This window comes from Tachysurus fulvidraco, chromosome 12 (assembly GCF_022655615.1).
Source record: "Tachysurus fulvidraco isolate hzauxx_2018 chromosome 12, HZAU_PFXX_2.0, whole genome shotgun sequence".
Lineage (NCBI taxonomy): Eukaryota > Metazoa > Chordata > Actinopteri > Siluriformes > Bagridae > Tachysurus > Tachysurus fulvidraco.
The window spans coordinates 6,178,558-6,190,949 of NC_062529.1; the positions used below are offsets into that span (position 1 = coordinate 6,178,558).

The 12,392-nt window shown below is 36.7% G+C and overlaps 1 protein-coding gene across 12 annotated transcripts in view; it reads right to left on the reverse strand.

Moving 5' to 3' along the window:
- The window catches only part of LOC113660277 (ryanodine receptor 3), a 170,686-nt gene that overhangs the window by 14,084 nt on the left and 144,210 nt on the right, over positions 1-12,392 (reverse strand). For 9 of the 12 annotated variants that reach the window (XM_047821329.1, XM_047821332.1, XM_047821331.1 and 6 more), the window contains 15 exons: positions 9,731-9,827; positions 8,379-8,488; positions 8,067-8,118; positions 7,910-7,963; positions 7,315-7,414; positions 7,107-7,186; positions 6,793-6,869; positions 6,505-6,578; positions 5,615-5,632; positions 4,929-5,009; positions 4,107-4,195; positions 3,886-4,014; positions 3,183-3,287; positions 2,467-2,548; positions 267-1,579 (listed from right to left, as the gene is read on the reverse strand). In XM_047821329.1, coding sequence (XP_047677285.1) covers positions 267-1,579; positions 2,467-2,548; positions 3,183-3,287; positions 3,886-4,014; positions 4,107-4,195; positions 4,929-5,009; positions 5,615-5,632; positions 6,505-6,578; positions 6,793-6,869; positions 7,107-7,186; positions 7,315-7,414; positions 7,910-7,963; positions 8,067-8,118; positions 8,379-8,488; positions 9,731-9,827 — 2,461 coding nt within the window. The remainder of the gene's footprint in view (positions 1-266; positions 1,580-2,466; positions 2,549-3,182; positions 3,288-3,885; positions 4,015-4,106; positions 4,196-4,928; positions 5,010-5,614; positions 5,633-6,504; positions 6,579-6,792; positions 6,870-7,106; positions 7,187-7,314; positions 7,415-7,909; positions 7,964-8,066; positions 8,119-8,378; positions 8,489-9,730; positions 9,828-12,392) is intronic. The other 3 variants (XM_047821334.1, XM_047821333.1, XM_047821327.1) reach the window with 1 other exon arrangement.

Consider the following 12,392-nt stretch of genomic DNA (forward strand, 5'->3'; position numbering starts at 1 on the left):
AACAAACCTAAAAACAAAAGAATTGCCCTCGCCGTTTCAATCCTTTTGGAAAGGTCTTTATGAATAACGTCATAGAAATGTTTTATTATTATGCATATATTATGCATTATTATATAATTACATTAATTAATTATATATTATATAATTATGCACAGATTATTTTTTTACATAATAAAAAGTAATATTATTACGTATACAAATAAATGTAATATAGCTATATTATTTTGTTATTTAATGCATGCTGGAATTATACAAGAGTTTTGCACCTGAGCTTTTTTCTGCTGCACTGCAGTAACTAAAGATGGAGAATCGACTCCAACCACTTCAGATACATCTCCCAGACCAGGCTCAGCTCCATGCTTTCCTCCCTCCTTCTTGGGCTGTATACTTAGGAGCTCTGACATGAGATCCATTTCTGTTTTGTCTCCTTGTGCCATCTGATCTACATCAGCAACCAAAGAAGCCTCACTAACCTCCATTTTTTCAGTCTCCATCACATCACCATGGATGCCAAACTGTGTGGGGTCTGGCATGTTGCCAAGGATGTCGGTCACCTTTATATTCTTGGCACCTTCCACCAGGCCACCACCAAACAGAGTTGACCAGAGAATATGGAAAAAGCACCACACCAGGTTGTAGAAGAATCGTAGAAGGCCAGTGAAGATCATCCAGAAAAAGGAGAAGAACCCAGAAATCATCTCTCTCAGACTCATTTTTCTGAACTTCTTGTAATGTTTCCTCAGGCTTTTTAGTGTGAGCAGTCTTCCAAGGCTACAGAGGTTCTTTTTCATTGAGACACATGCCATGGTGAAAGCTGAGGAGGATTCCAATGTATTCTCCTCCTCTTCAACCTCCAGATCCTTAATTACATTATGCATCTCATCCTCATCTTCTTCTCCTCTTTCCACAGTATCAGGCTCTGAGATCAGAGAAGCTAGCTGCATCTCAAAAATGGTATCCTCACAGAAATTGACAAACAACTCCATCTTCTCCGATTCTCCTCCTTCGTTGACTACATCAAAAATAAACTGTCTCTTAGATTCCTTAACTTGTGGTTTCTCCCACTGTGTTCTACTAGACTCGCTGATTTCAAAGTAGACCCTTTCTATTCTCTTGGCACCGCCCATGATCTCAATACGGCCCAGGAACGCCTCGAAGTAATTAAGGACACTCTCTGCCAGGTTCAGGAAGGTAGCCAGACGGGAGTCATGAGGCATGTGTTCTGACAGATTTGTAAGCAGTACTGCGACATTAAAACCAATGTCCTTGGCGGGTTCATGGAAGCGTTTTACAAATTCCACATAATTGAACATGTCATTTTCGTCTGCCTCTACGCAAGAAAGCAGGAATTCAATTTCAGACTGAGAGTACTGTTTCTGATTTTCCATGGATTTCTGAAACTCTCTTTTGGAAATGACTCCTTTGCCATCACAGTCATGCTCTTTGAAACTGTCAGATGTGGTGAGGTCCTTAAGCTTGAGGAACATATCAAAAAACTTGAGGATCATCTCTACGTTGTTGGAGGACTCCACCAAGGTGTCAACCATCTGTTTGCCAATGGTGCCATTTACAACATTTCCTGGAAATACACGTAGATTTAATTTTCAAATTTATTTTCATTGTCACATCATGTTGCAAGATGAAGGACCAAAAACGGACTTGGTTCTTTTGACACATTATATTAGTGTGAAAAAAATAACACTTTAATGTTATACACTAATAGTGTAATACAGTGATCCCTCGTTTATCGCAGTTAATGGGGACCGGAACCCCTCGCGATAGGTGAAAATCCGCGAAGTAGGATTGGCCTTAAGTTTGACCTTTTCACTGATGGTCATCATATTTCTCTTGGGCTCACTAGAGGAATCTTTTGCAGGGGCACGGTGCTTAGGAGGCATTGTAAGGGCTTAACGAAGAGTTAATTTCGAACACAAAACGTGAGACACAGTTGACAGCGTGAACGAGAGTGGCGAGATAAAACAAGGGATGAAGCTGGGAGAGGATGCGATGATGCACAGCCAATCAGTTCAGATCTCGTGCCGGGAACCAATCATGTACCTTGTCTGAGTGCCCGTGGGTATGTACAAAGCTTCTGAGAGAGCTTCTCTGGCATCCTGGGAAACTGTTTTTATCTTTATTTTTCAATGAATATTTTTGAAAAATCAGCGATGCACTGAGGCCACGAAACTTGAACCGCGAAACTTGAACCACAAAGTGGTGAGGGATTACTGTATTTTAATACGGTAATATTCTAATTCTCATTTGCTATGCTACATATTTGTCTTGTATATCAATGATCTATAGGGAAATGTCGTTATCTTTTTAGTACCCGAGTTGTTGCTGCTTTATACTACCGGGTCACACGAGAAGAAATTCACAAGAAATTGATCAACAACAACAACAACAAAAAAAAAATCTACAAATGAAACAAAGATTCTTTAATATTATTGGGTTGAATAAGACAACCTTCTAGAAGGGACAGCATCATGACTATCATATCCTTCTGCAGATCCATGAGTTCTTTTAGCAACTTAATCTGGCTGGAGTCCTAAAGGAAGAAGGGAAACATACAGAAAATACTTAGGGATTTTGTTAGAGTGATTAATAATTTTTCCATCCTCCCAAAGCTGCCCTCTAGGCTATAGTGTTATCCATCAACAGCACAGCTAATGTCATTGTTTTGCATCACGAGCAGATGGTGCTGAAGCAGAAATTAATTCTGGACCGCTACTCTAGTGTGCTCACAGTGGGCTATACATTACAGAAGATGCTTTGATTGGGTAAAACCACCTGGCCTGTTTGTCCTAATGTTCTACCTGTTCCATAAAAGTCTGAAATTGAAAAGGTCTGAAATTCAGAATCTGAAATTGTAATCGAAATTTCATCCTACTGAACCCGAAATCTGTAAATGGTTATTTGTTATCAAAATGTTTTACTTAGTTACAAGAACTAAACATATAACACTATACTAGAGGGACGTTGGATTTAGTTTGTATTATTGGGTCAGGAGAGACATCTACTGGTGGTTACTAGGTGATTCATGAAGAAGAAACAAAAACAAAGAACAAAACTAACCTAAAAGTCCTGACTATGTAGGTTTTCCTAACACTGTTCGATATAGTTTTATAAAAGCCATTGAATTTCATTCAAAATTTGGCATTGCTAGGTTTAAATGGACTTGCCTGTGAGAGCTTCATTTGCATGTTGGCAAAAACATGCAAAAAGCCAACAACTGCATCCCATAACCTGCTGTGGGCCAAACTCTGTTGGTTTCCTATACACGGACCCTGAGATGAAAGGTTATGAGAAGGTGGTGGTTAAAAGTTTTTAACATTAAAATAATATACATCTGTGAACCATCCTTATGGCGCCCATTCTCTCTCTATCTATCTATCTATCTATCTATCTATCTATCTATCTATCTATCTATCTATCTATCTATCTATCTATCTATCTATCTATCTATCTATCTATCTATCTATCTATCTATCCCTCTCCCTCTCATACAGTATATATATATACACATACAGCATATCGATAGAGATAGATACAGATGTAGATCTATATATATCTACATCTGTATCTATCTATATCTCTATCTATCAATATCGCTATCTATCTATATCAATCTCTCTTTATATATAATCTATATAAATATCTGTAGTCATTTTTATTTGTAGTCATTTGGTGGTCCCTATTTATTAATGGATGGAAAAGACAAAGACTATAGTTAGTATGTACAATGCTATACAATATACTGTACTGTACAATAACGCAAGTAGAAGCAGGATTAACTGCAGGCCAAGAATAAGTGAAGTTATAAGAAGTAGTGAACTTCTTAGCCCTAATACACTGTAGTATCATATTTTTGTAAGGGTATCTCACCTGTATATATTCAGTAAGGGAGTTAAAGATCTGCTTGGCCACATTTAAAGCTTTAGAGAAATTACGCTGACCAGCCTCATCCATTACATCTTTGCCAGAATAATACCAGTAAAAATCGCTGATGGACTCCTGTAAAGATGGTAAGAGAATGGCATTAACTAAGTCATTAGTATACAGTACTGTATGTCTATACAGCTATTTGTATGCAAGATCTACTTTACCTGTAATCTAAGAAGATAGTCCACTGTGCTTATTATTATATTAACAGTAGTTGTATTGCCAGTCTGAGTCCTCAGAAAGTTCTGGAAGTCTGAACAAAATTGGTTAGTTATACAAAGCCCGGATAGATACCAAGATGTCGTGCAGCTTAGCAATTGATCAGATAAACTGAAATTAATTAGCAATTAATCAGCAAAACACTGGTGCTAAATTCAATAAGCTTAGTTTGACAAGTTTTAGTGAATCCTCTGAGATTTGTTTAGGAATATTCTTTATACACCACTTATCAAACTGTATATACACAAATTCATTGGCAAATTCAAGAAATTAGGTATTCATGAAATATCCTACTGCCTTTATGGAAATCACTTGTATATAAGGAAACTAAATAATGTTGAAGTTTAAAGAATTGGCTTTAAGTCATATAATCATTCCTGTAATATTATAGATACAGATTACAGTGTTGAATTTAAATCGTTGTTTTTTTATTACACACATGAATTTAATAAGAATAATGCCTTGAAAGAAAGCAAACCAACGTAATCCCATAAACTCAGACAAATTAGACTTTCTTCAATATTGACAAAAGTAGTCTGTGTGTATGGTAGCCAATGGACTGCTGTGGCTGAGCTGTATTACAAGAAGTTGCAGTTCATCGTTTAGTCATCATGAGCTTTATCTTGTATTAAAGTTTGTCACTAAATGCTTGGTAATTTACAGGTGATTCGCGTCAACATGTGTATAAAAAGAAAATTACAGCATTAAAAAAAATAAACGATTAAAAAAAAATTCGATTAATGCAGTCATCAAATGTGAAGACATACCATTGTTGTGACCCTCACAGAGGAGCTGCAGGAACCTAAACAGATCTTTAGTGAACTCATCATTTTGTAGAACTTTGGAACCTGTATTTGACAAGAAAAATTAAAATCTAGTTATTATCTCTTTGGAGTGCAGATAGGAGATGGGTTCTTATATCACAGTCAGACAAGACATGACACATTTTTGGGACACAGATCTAGTCTGCAGGCTCCTACACTAGCTTCATTCTATAAGTGTAAGCAATGCTTTGTGCCACATCACTTAAACATATATGGATGAAAACGACTCTACGACTATTTGTTAATATGTTCTATCAGGCAAAGAGGCGAAGCTGAAATGTTTGATGCTTAGAACCAGTTAGTGATTACATGGGAATGTTAACATAATGTGCTATAATGTGTATAATGTGCTAAAGTAAAACCAAACCCCAGACAGGATGAGAGGCTTTTGTTATGTAAGAAAAGGTAGAAAAAGAGACCGGTAGAGACAGAAGGAGTTCATCATTGGGAAATCTATACATTATCAGTTTGATTTTCTGGGTTAAATGAGATGCATGCATTTTGTCCTGCAGACCAGAGGAATCAATTACTAAACTCAGAACATACAGACACAGACAAATAGGTAGGAAGGACAGGGATTAGAGAGAGCAGTGATGCCAAGATGAGGAGAATCTAAACCATGTATTTACCCCGCTCCCTCACGTTGACTGCAACCGATGACATTAAAAAACATGGCAAGAAGGAAAGAAACAAACAAAGAAACAAGCAAAGAGGCAGACATAAGCAAAGGAGAAGACATTAAAATATCAGTTAGAACGAGAGATACTGACAGCCACTGACTGGACACTGACATGTGATTAACAAGACTTTTTTTTTTTTTTTTTTTTAAGAGAGATATAAGACACATCACTGGGTATATGTCACCATCACTTATGCCTGAACTGAAGTTGACCAAAAATGACAGCAAAGATGTATGTCATGGATTTGTTTTTCTTCTATGATGAATGCAGTTATTCACTCCAAACTTAAAGTTTGAATGAATAAAAAAAAAAATAATAATAATGTGCCACCTAAATCTGCTCTGTCTTGATTAGACAGACTTTGGGTAATGGCCATGGAAGAAAAATCAACTTGTGATTTTGAGGTAATACTGCACCATGTGCCAACAAATCTCTTTCTTTTTATTCCCGAGAAAGCAATTCAATCACTAATTTCCTGCATGTCATATGGTGCAGTATTTAAAGGAATCAAAGAATTTGTTTGTATTATGCTATAACCTTTACAGTCTTTATGCACTGCTTCATAACTATCTTTAACCACATGTGATCCATGATCTTTTCCATGTTAACAGGATAAATAAATAACAACCCACTATATACAGTAAATCCTTTAACCTTAATAAAATCAGAATAAAGTTTTGGTGACAAAAAAGAAATAAAAGCAGATCAGAGTAATTGTGTGTGTGTGTGTGTGTGTGTGTGTGTGTGTGTGTGTGTGTGTGTGTGTGTGTGTGTGTGTGTGTGTGTGTGTGTGTGTGTGTGTGTGTGTGTGTGTGTGTGTGTGTGTGTGTGGCACTTACTTGAACCCTCCTCAGTCACCATACCCAATCCTTCAGCTTTGTTTTGCCTCTCAAATGCATTCAGGTCCAATACACTAAAGACCAGAGACCAAACAATGCCGAAATAATTAGGATACACTTAATTTTCATAATTTAATGTATGGGCTCTTCCGACAAAAACAAAAGAAACACTAAACAATACAAATGGACAATTATTTTAATGTCTATCTATCCATCTATCTAGTATTGATTGATTTGTATATTGTAATATTTTAGCAAACTATAATGAAAGCCTTGTTTGCCCATCACCTGCATGACTGCATGAGTCCTGACAGACTCTTGAAGAAACCAGCATCTCGCTTCTCCTTTAAATAATCCAGCATTTTCTGTGAAAAGAGTTCATAAACTAATCAACCAAATTATGGGAAAAGTCTAATTATACTTTAATTTCTCTAATTACTTTCTAATTTTTAATTACATGACCTGACATTCATAATAAATAAAAGGCAAAATTACCATTGACAATAATTACATGCCATTCAAGGTACAGTATTACAAAGTGAATCTAGATTATATATTCTTTTGTTGATTCCCTTTAATGTCAAGCAATAAAAATGTGTTACCTGCTGAACTAAAATATTGCCCCCATTTAGAATGGAGATGCCAAGCTTAAGGGTGGAAGTTACCATAGGGCCTAGTCGACCTAAAGGATGAAAGTATTTTAAGATATGTACATTTTTGCAGGTTGTGTGTATATGTGTGTGTGCGTGTGTGTGCGTGTGTGTGTGTGTGTGTGTGTGTGTGTGTGTGTGTGTGTGTGTGTGTATATACCTCTGCTGGCACTGATCATCTGCAAAACCATCTCGGCAGCCCCTCGGTCATGTAACCTGGCCTGCTGGTACAACATTTTCTGCTTTTCCATTTCTTTTTCCTATCACACATCAAACACATGCATATATGGATATATATATATATATATATATATATATATATATATATATATATATATATATATATATATATATATATACACACATACACAATTAATAATTTATGTCAATTGTTACTGTAGGTGTTTAGCTAGATTGAGATCTGGTGACTGTGACAGCATATGATTATTAAAGCATATGATTTACATAATTAATTTATTACTAAATAAATTATTTATGAAGAGCCCATGCCCTGCAGATGGTGGCATTATGATCCTGGAAGAGACCACTTATATCAGGGAGCATAAGATAGGACTAAGGTGATAGGTTTGTGATAATATGCAGTTGCACATCCCTTTAAAAATGTCAAGTGAACCCAAAGCATGTCAGCAAACGTAACCATGGCACAACAGAACCTCTTTTAAAGTGTCACAACTTTATGTACTGTATATAGTTCTCATTTACAGATATCAATAAAAGAAAGCGAATCTGCAAACCTCAAAGGTTTTTTCTCTTCCTTCTTCCTCCTCATTCTCATCTTCAGCACAACTCTGAGGGCAGCAGAAACACATGTGGGATTTACATATGGAGACATTGTGCTACCGATAGCGTAACAAGTAAAAATGCTAGTGTTTAAATGCGGCACATTTGTACCTTTGCCATCATGTCTGTGTATGCTATATATAGCAAGTCATCTTCTAGGGAACTGAAATATAAGATGAAAATGTAGTTAAATAATAAAAATGCACAATATTCAGAATACATTGCATAACACGTTGGTTTGGAAAATGACGTTATTATAATAGGAGAATGGACTTTCAAACATTTTTCGCTGTGTTGATAAAACATACTGCATAATGAGAGAGAGAAAGGATTTACACACTACATATCTCCATAATGTATATTTACAGAAAGAACACGTCGGTCACTGTTAATCACTATCACTGTAAAAAACACATGTCTTACCTCCTTTCAGTCAGAGCGTTATGACTAAAGTGCAGAATAAGCTGATGAAGAGGATCAGGTTGTATTTCATCAATTTCCTCTTCCTCCTCCTCTACTTTCCGCTGTGTCCTCTACACATAAACACATCACTGAGCATTTTTGTTACCAGCTACTCACATTACACAGGTACAGTATGCAACTCAAAAGCTACTTAGAGCCATAATGTAATTAATCACTGTGTAGCAGGGTATATTGAGCTCTTGGGAAATCTTATCAAGAAACCTTATTTGAGACCTGAAATAAAAACTACAGCAGACGTACGACACACGTTTTCAGCAGACAGTATTGGCACAAGGAACCGTTACAGGGAAGCTTTGTGCAAATGAACACAAATGCAAATGGCATGCACCAAAGCAGTGAATGAATCAAAGTCACAAAGGAGACAGTTGGACCCACATACTCACGTTCTGCTCGCACGTTTCATTTGGTCTATTATTAAGCATGAAATGAATTTCTCTTTAAACAAGCAATGGTGCTGCAATTATGCTTCAGAAAATTTCCAAAGGCTTCTTGAACTCTTGGGAAATTTTTTATTTTTTTTTACTAGAAAAGTTAAATATTTGATTCAAATTAACACCTACTGGATGGATCTACCACACAGACTGGAGAGAGCAGAGACACAACATTATGACAAGCACTGACATCCATATAGCATGAGATGTCATGCAGGCTTTAGGCAGTTGTGGGCAGAATTTGTGAAAATGCAGAAAATGACAAAAATTCAAACAATTAAAGAAAAAAGAACAGGTAAGGTCTTAGCTTGAAGGCCCCATTCATTCTACAGTATATATCTGTCTTTCTTTCTGTGTAATAAAATGCTTTATATAATCTTAGTTCTGGTAGTTGGATACTGTACTTAATCCATCACTTATAATAGGTTATACAATATACTGCTGTATTAAACACACACCGTATGATTATATAAAGGCAGTATTTGTAATCTTAATACGAAAATCAGAATTATGTAGTATAGCATGATTGAAATTCATTTTACTCATTGGGTCGGATAAAACATTTGATGTTAGAAGAATTCTAGAATCTAGAAAATACTTTAGCGTAAAATACAGATTAACTAAAGAGATATAGTTATGTAAATACCATTATTAATATTTCCGCAAATTTAGTTGCGATAGGTATTATTTGTGCTTTGCATATCATTGAATAAAGTCCTTATGTTGTCCTTTTCAGATAAAGCATCCCAAGTGACCACAGCTCTGTCGAAAACTGTGCTTGTAGTGCACATGGCTTTGTGCCAGCTGAGGTCTGCCCACAGAACAAAGAATTACCAATTAATTCTCCTAAAAGGTACTTACTGCCAAATCCTGCACTAGCTTCTCCTCAAATGAGTACGTCTCTGTCTCTATCCATATTCTCTGGTAGCCCGTGAGGAACAGGTTAATAGAGCGATGCCTGAGGTGGGAGGATTAAAGATTAAGCAGGGTTACTAGGATTATTACGGTTACCTGGGTTACTAGCGGGAGTGAGACAGGAAGTTATGGCTGGCAAACAAAAAGTGCTAGGGAGGAAAAAGGTTAGTGATATACTGTATACAGGAAGCCTTACTGGTCACACTGTTTACATGTGAAAGAATATAATGACAGTATTTCCATTTCATGAGGCCTTTCTTATATCAAAAACACTACATTAAACCACTAAAATGCTAACCAACATATTACTACAATTGATCAATTATATCAAGAATAAACTGACAGTCAATATATTGTGTTCATACACTGGGGAAAACAAATGTGTGCAGTAATTGCATGATTAACATGAATATCATGAGTAGGTACTAATGGCGATACTTTAACATAATATTCATAATATTAGATAAATATGGATCTCTGCCTACTCCTCGATTGCTTATTAGCTTTATTTTTCATTGGAACTTGAGTTTAGGCTACATTATATTGTAATTGGCAGCAAAGTTAAAAAAAAAAGTGCACGTTTTGTCAGTTCACGTTTTTTTATTCTCTAATTATTTAAAGGAGAACACCGCCGTTTATACCATCATAGGTCTCAGAGCTAAATCACACTGCTGATGGCATAAAAGTCAGAAAATAGAGCTTTATTCTTTAACACAAACCTACAGTTTCGCAGCTAGCGGAGTTTTCTGAATTATCATCACATAACCAGTTGACCAGTGAAACTCCCTACTAAAGATCAGTTGCAATCCAAACCATGTCTAGGAGACAAGCTAATTCAGTGAGCAACCAATAAACATTCCCAGAGCACTACATTACCGTTAGCACGGAGAGCAGACTGTCATAATCTGCTCTCTCATGCATTTTTCCCAGCCAAATGTGTCGGTAGGAAATCAGGAAATAATTATTAATTTTGTGCCTAAAGAGAAGGGCAACGTTGTCAGTATAGGAGAAGAGCAAATGGGACAAAGGAAGAAAACACATATAAAACAATCATGAATCACTTTGAGACTCATGATCAATAGTAATAGTATGATAACAGCATAACTTATGTGTGTGAAGATTCGCGGTCATCCACACCTGAGTCTAAGTCTAGTTTCTTTCTAGTTAGATAGAAATGTTTCAGTACACATCCAAGCAGCTTCTTCAGTCTGAGGGAAGCTGGAAAAATTCCACAAATCAGTATCATCAAGGATCAAGATTCCTCTCCTCGCTGGATAACCTCGTTAGGGGAAGGAGGAGCAGGTCAGAGTTGGAGAGGGGCTTTAGGGTGGGGTCCTTAGGTGTGGCTTTCCTGATAGACTTGTGAAGAGGTCTTGATTGGAAATACCTTGTCATCACTTACATGTTGATTATTTAAGAAAGTTATCAGATCCATCATTCTACGTAGCTCTGTCTTTGTTCGATGTAGCATAATGGTCCTGGAGAAACGCTGTCTCATTTCGCTATGGTATTGTATTGCGTCAGCTATATATGGTTGAAATGGCAATAAAGTTTCTTGACATGACTTGACTTGAGATTACCGTAGAAACTTTAAAGGAGTTTTGGAAAACACCATGTACCATGTTCAATTTAAACCTGCCAACACACTAAGACAGCGAATCATCCACCCCAAAGATCAGACACCAAAACATGTGTCAAGAAGAGCAATATAATTTACATGGTCCAGTGCAGTACTGTACTAGCACAGAAGAAGCAACTCCTTAGGACCAGAATCAGGACATAGGACACACATTTGAGTACAATAAGGTAAACATCATGGACAGAGAAGTCAGGTGGATTGAGAGAGGTGTGAAGAAGGCCATCGATGTCCAGGTGGAAAATCCTTCTCTCAACAGAGGTGGGGGTCTTAGACACAACCTGTCTCCTATTTTTCCATGCTGCTCTTTTATCCATCCCCAAGAAGATCAAGACGACTTCTCTGCTTCACCAGGAAAGCCACACTCTCACCTTCTCCCTTAACAAGGCTATCCAGTGAGGGGAGGATCCTTTTGGAAACAAATTTGTGGAATTCCCTCTGACTGAAGAACCTGCTCAGAGCTATAGTGAAAGAAGCACGAGAAAGAAGTCCAGTCGACATGACACGACTTCCAGACAGAATGCTAAATACATAAATAAAGCAAATAAACAAACTTGATTCTAAACTGTAATCGGTTTTAGCAGTGGATACGACTCAATGGTCAAAAGTGAAATGGATGTGGTTTTTATAAAAAAAAAAAGAACAACTAAATGCATCAGCAATTAAAAAAATGAATGGCAGGACTAATTAGGGAAGATTTCAATGCCTATCAGTTCTGGTGATGCTACTGTTGTGTTGAGTTACACAGTAACAGAGCATGAAATTACAAGCTGCAATTAAAAGCTTGAAGGAGAACAGCAGGACAGAAATGAAAAAAAAAAATGACAGGAAAGGAAAACAAAAAGTGTGGTATATTATCCAACAGGTATTGGATTCATCTTCATACAGGAGTTAAACTGGTTTCTACTTCCTTTTATTGTAGGTCATCAAAGTTTAGAGCTTGTGGCTATACTCCTGTTTCATCAAGGGTAG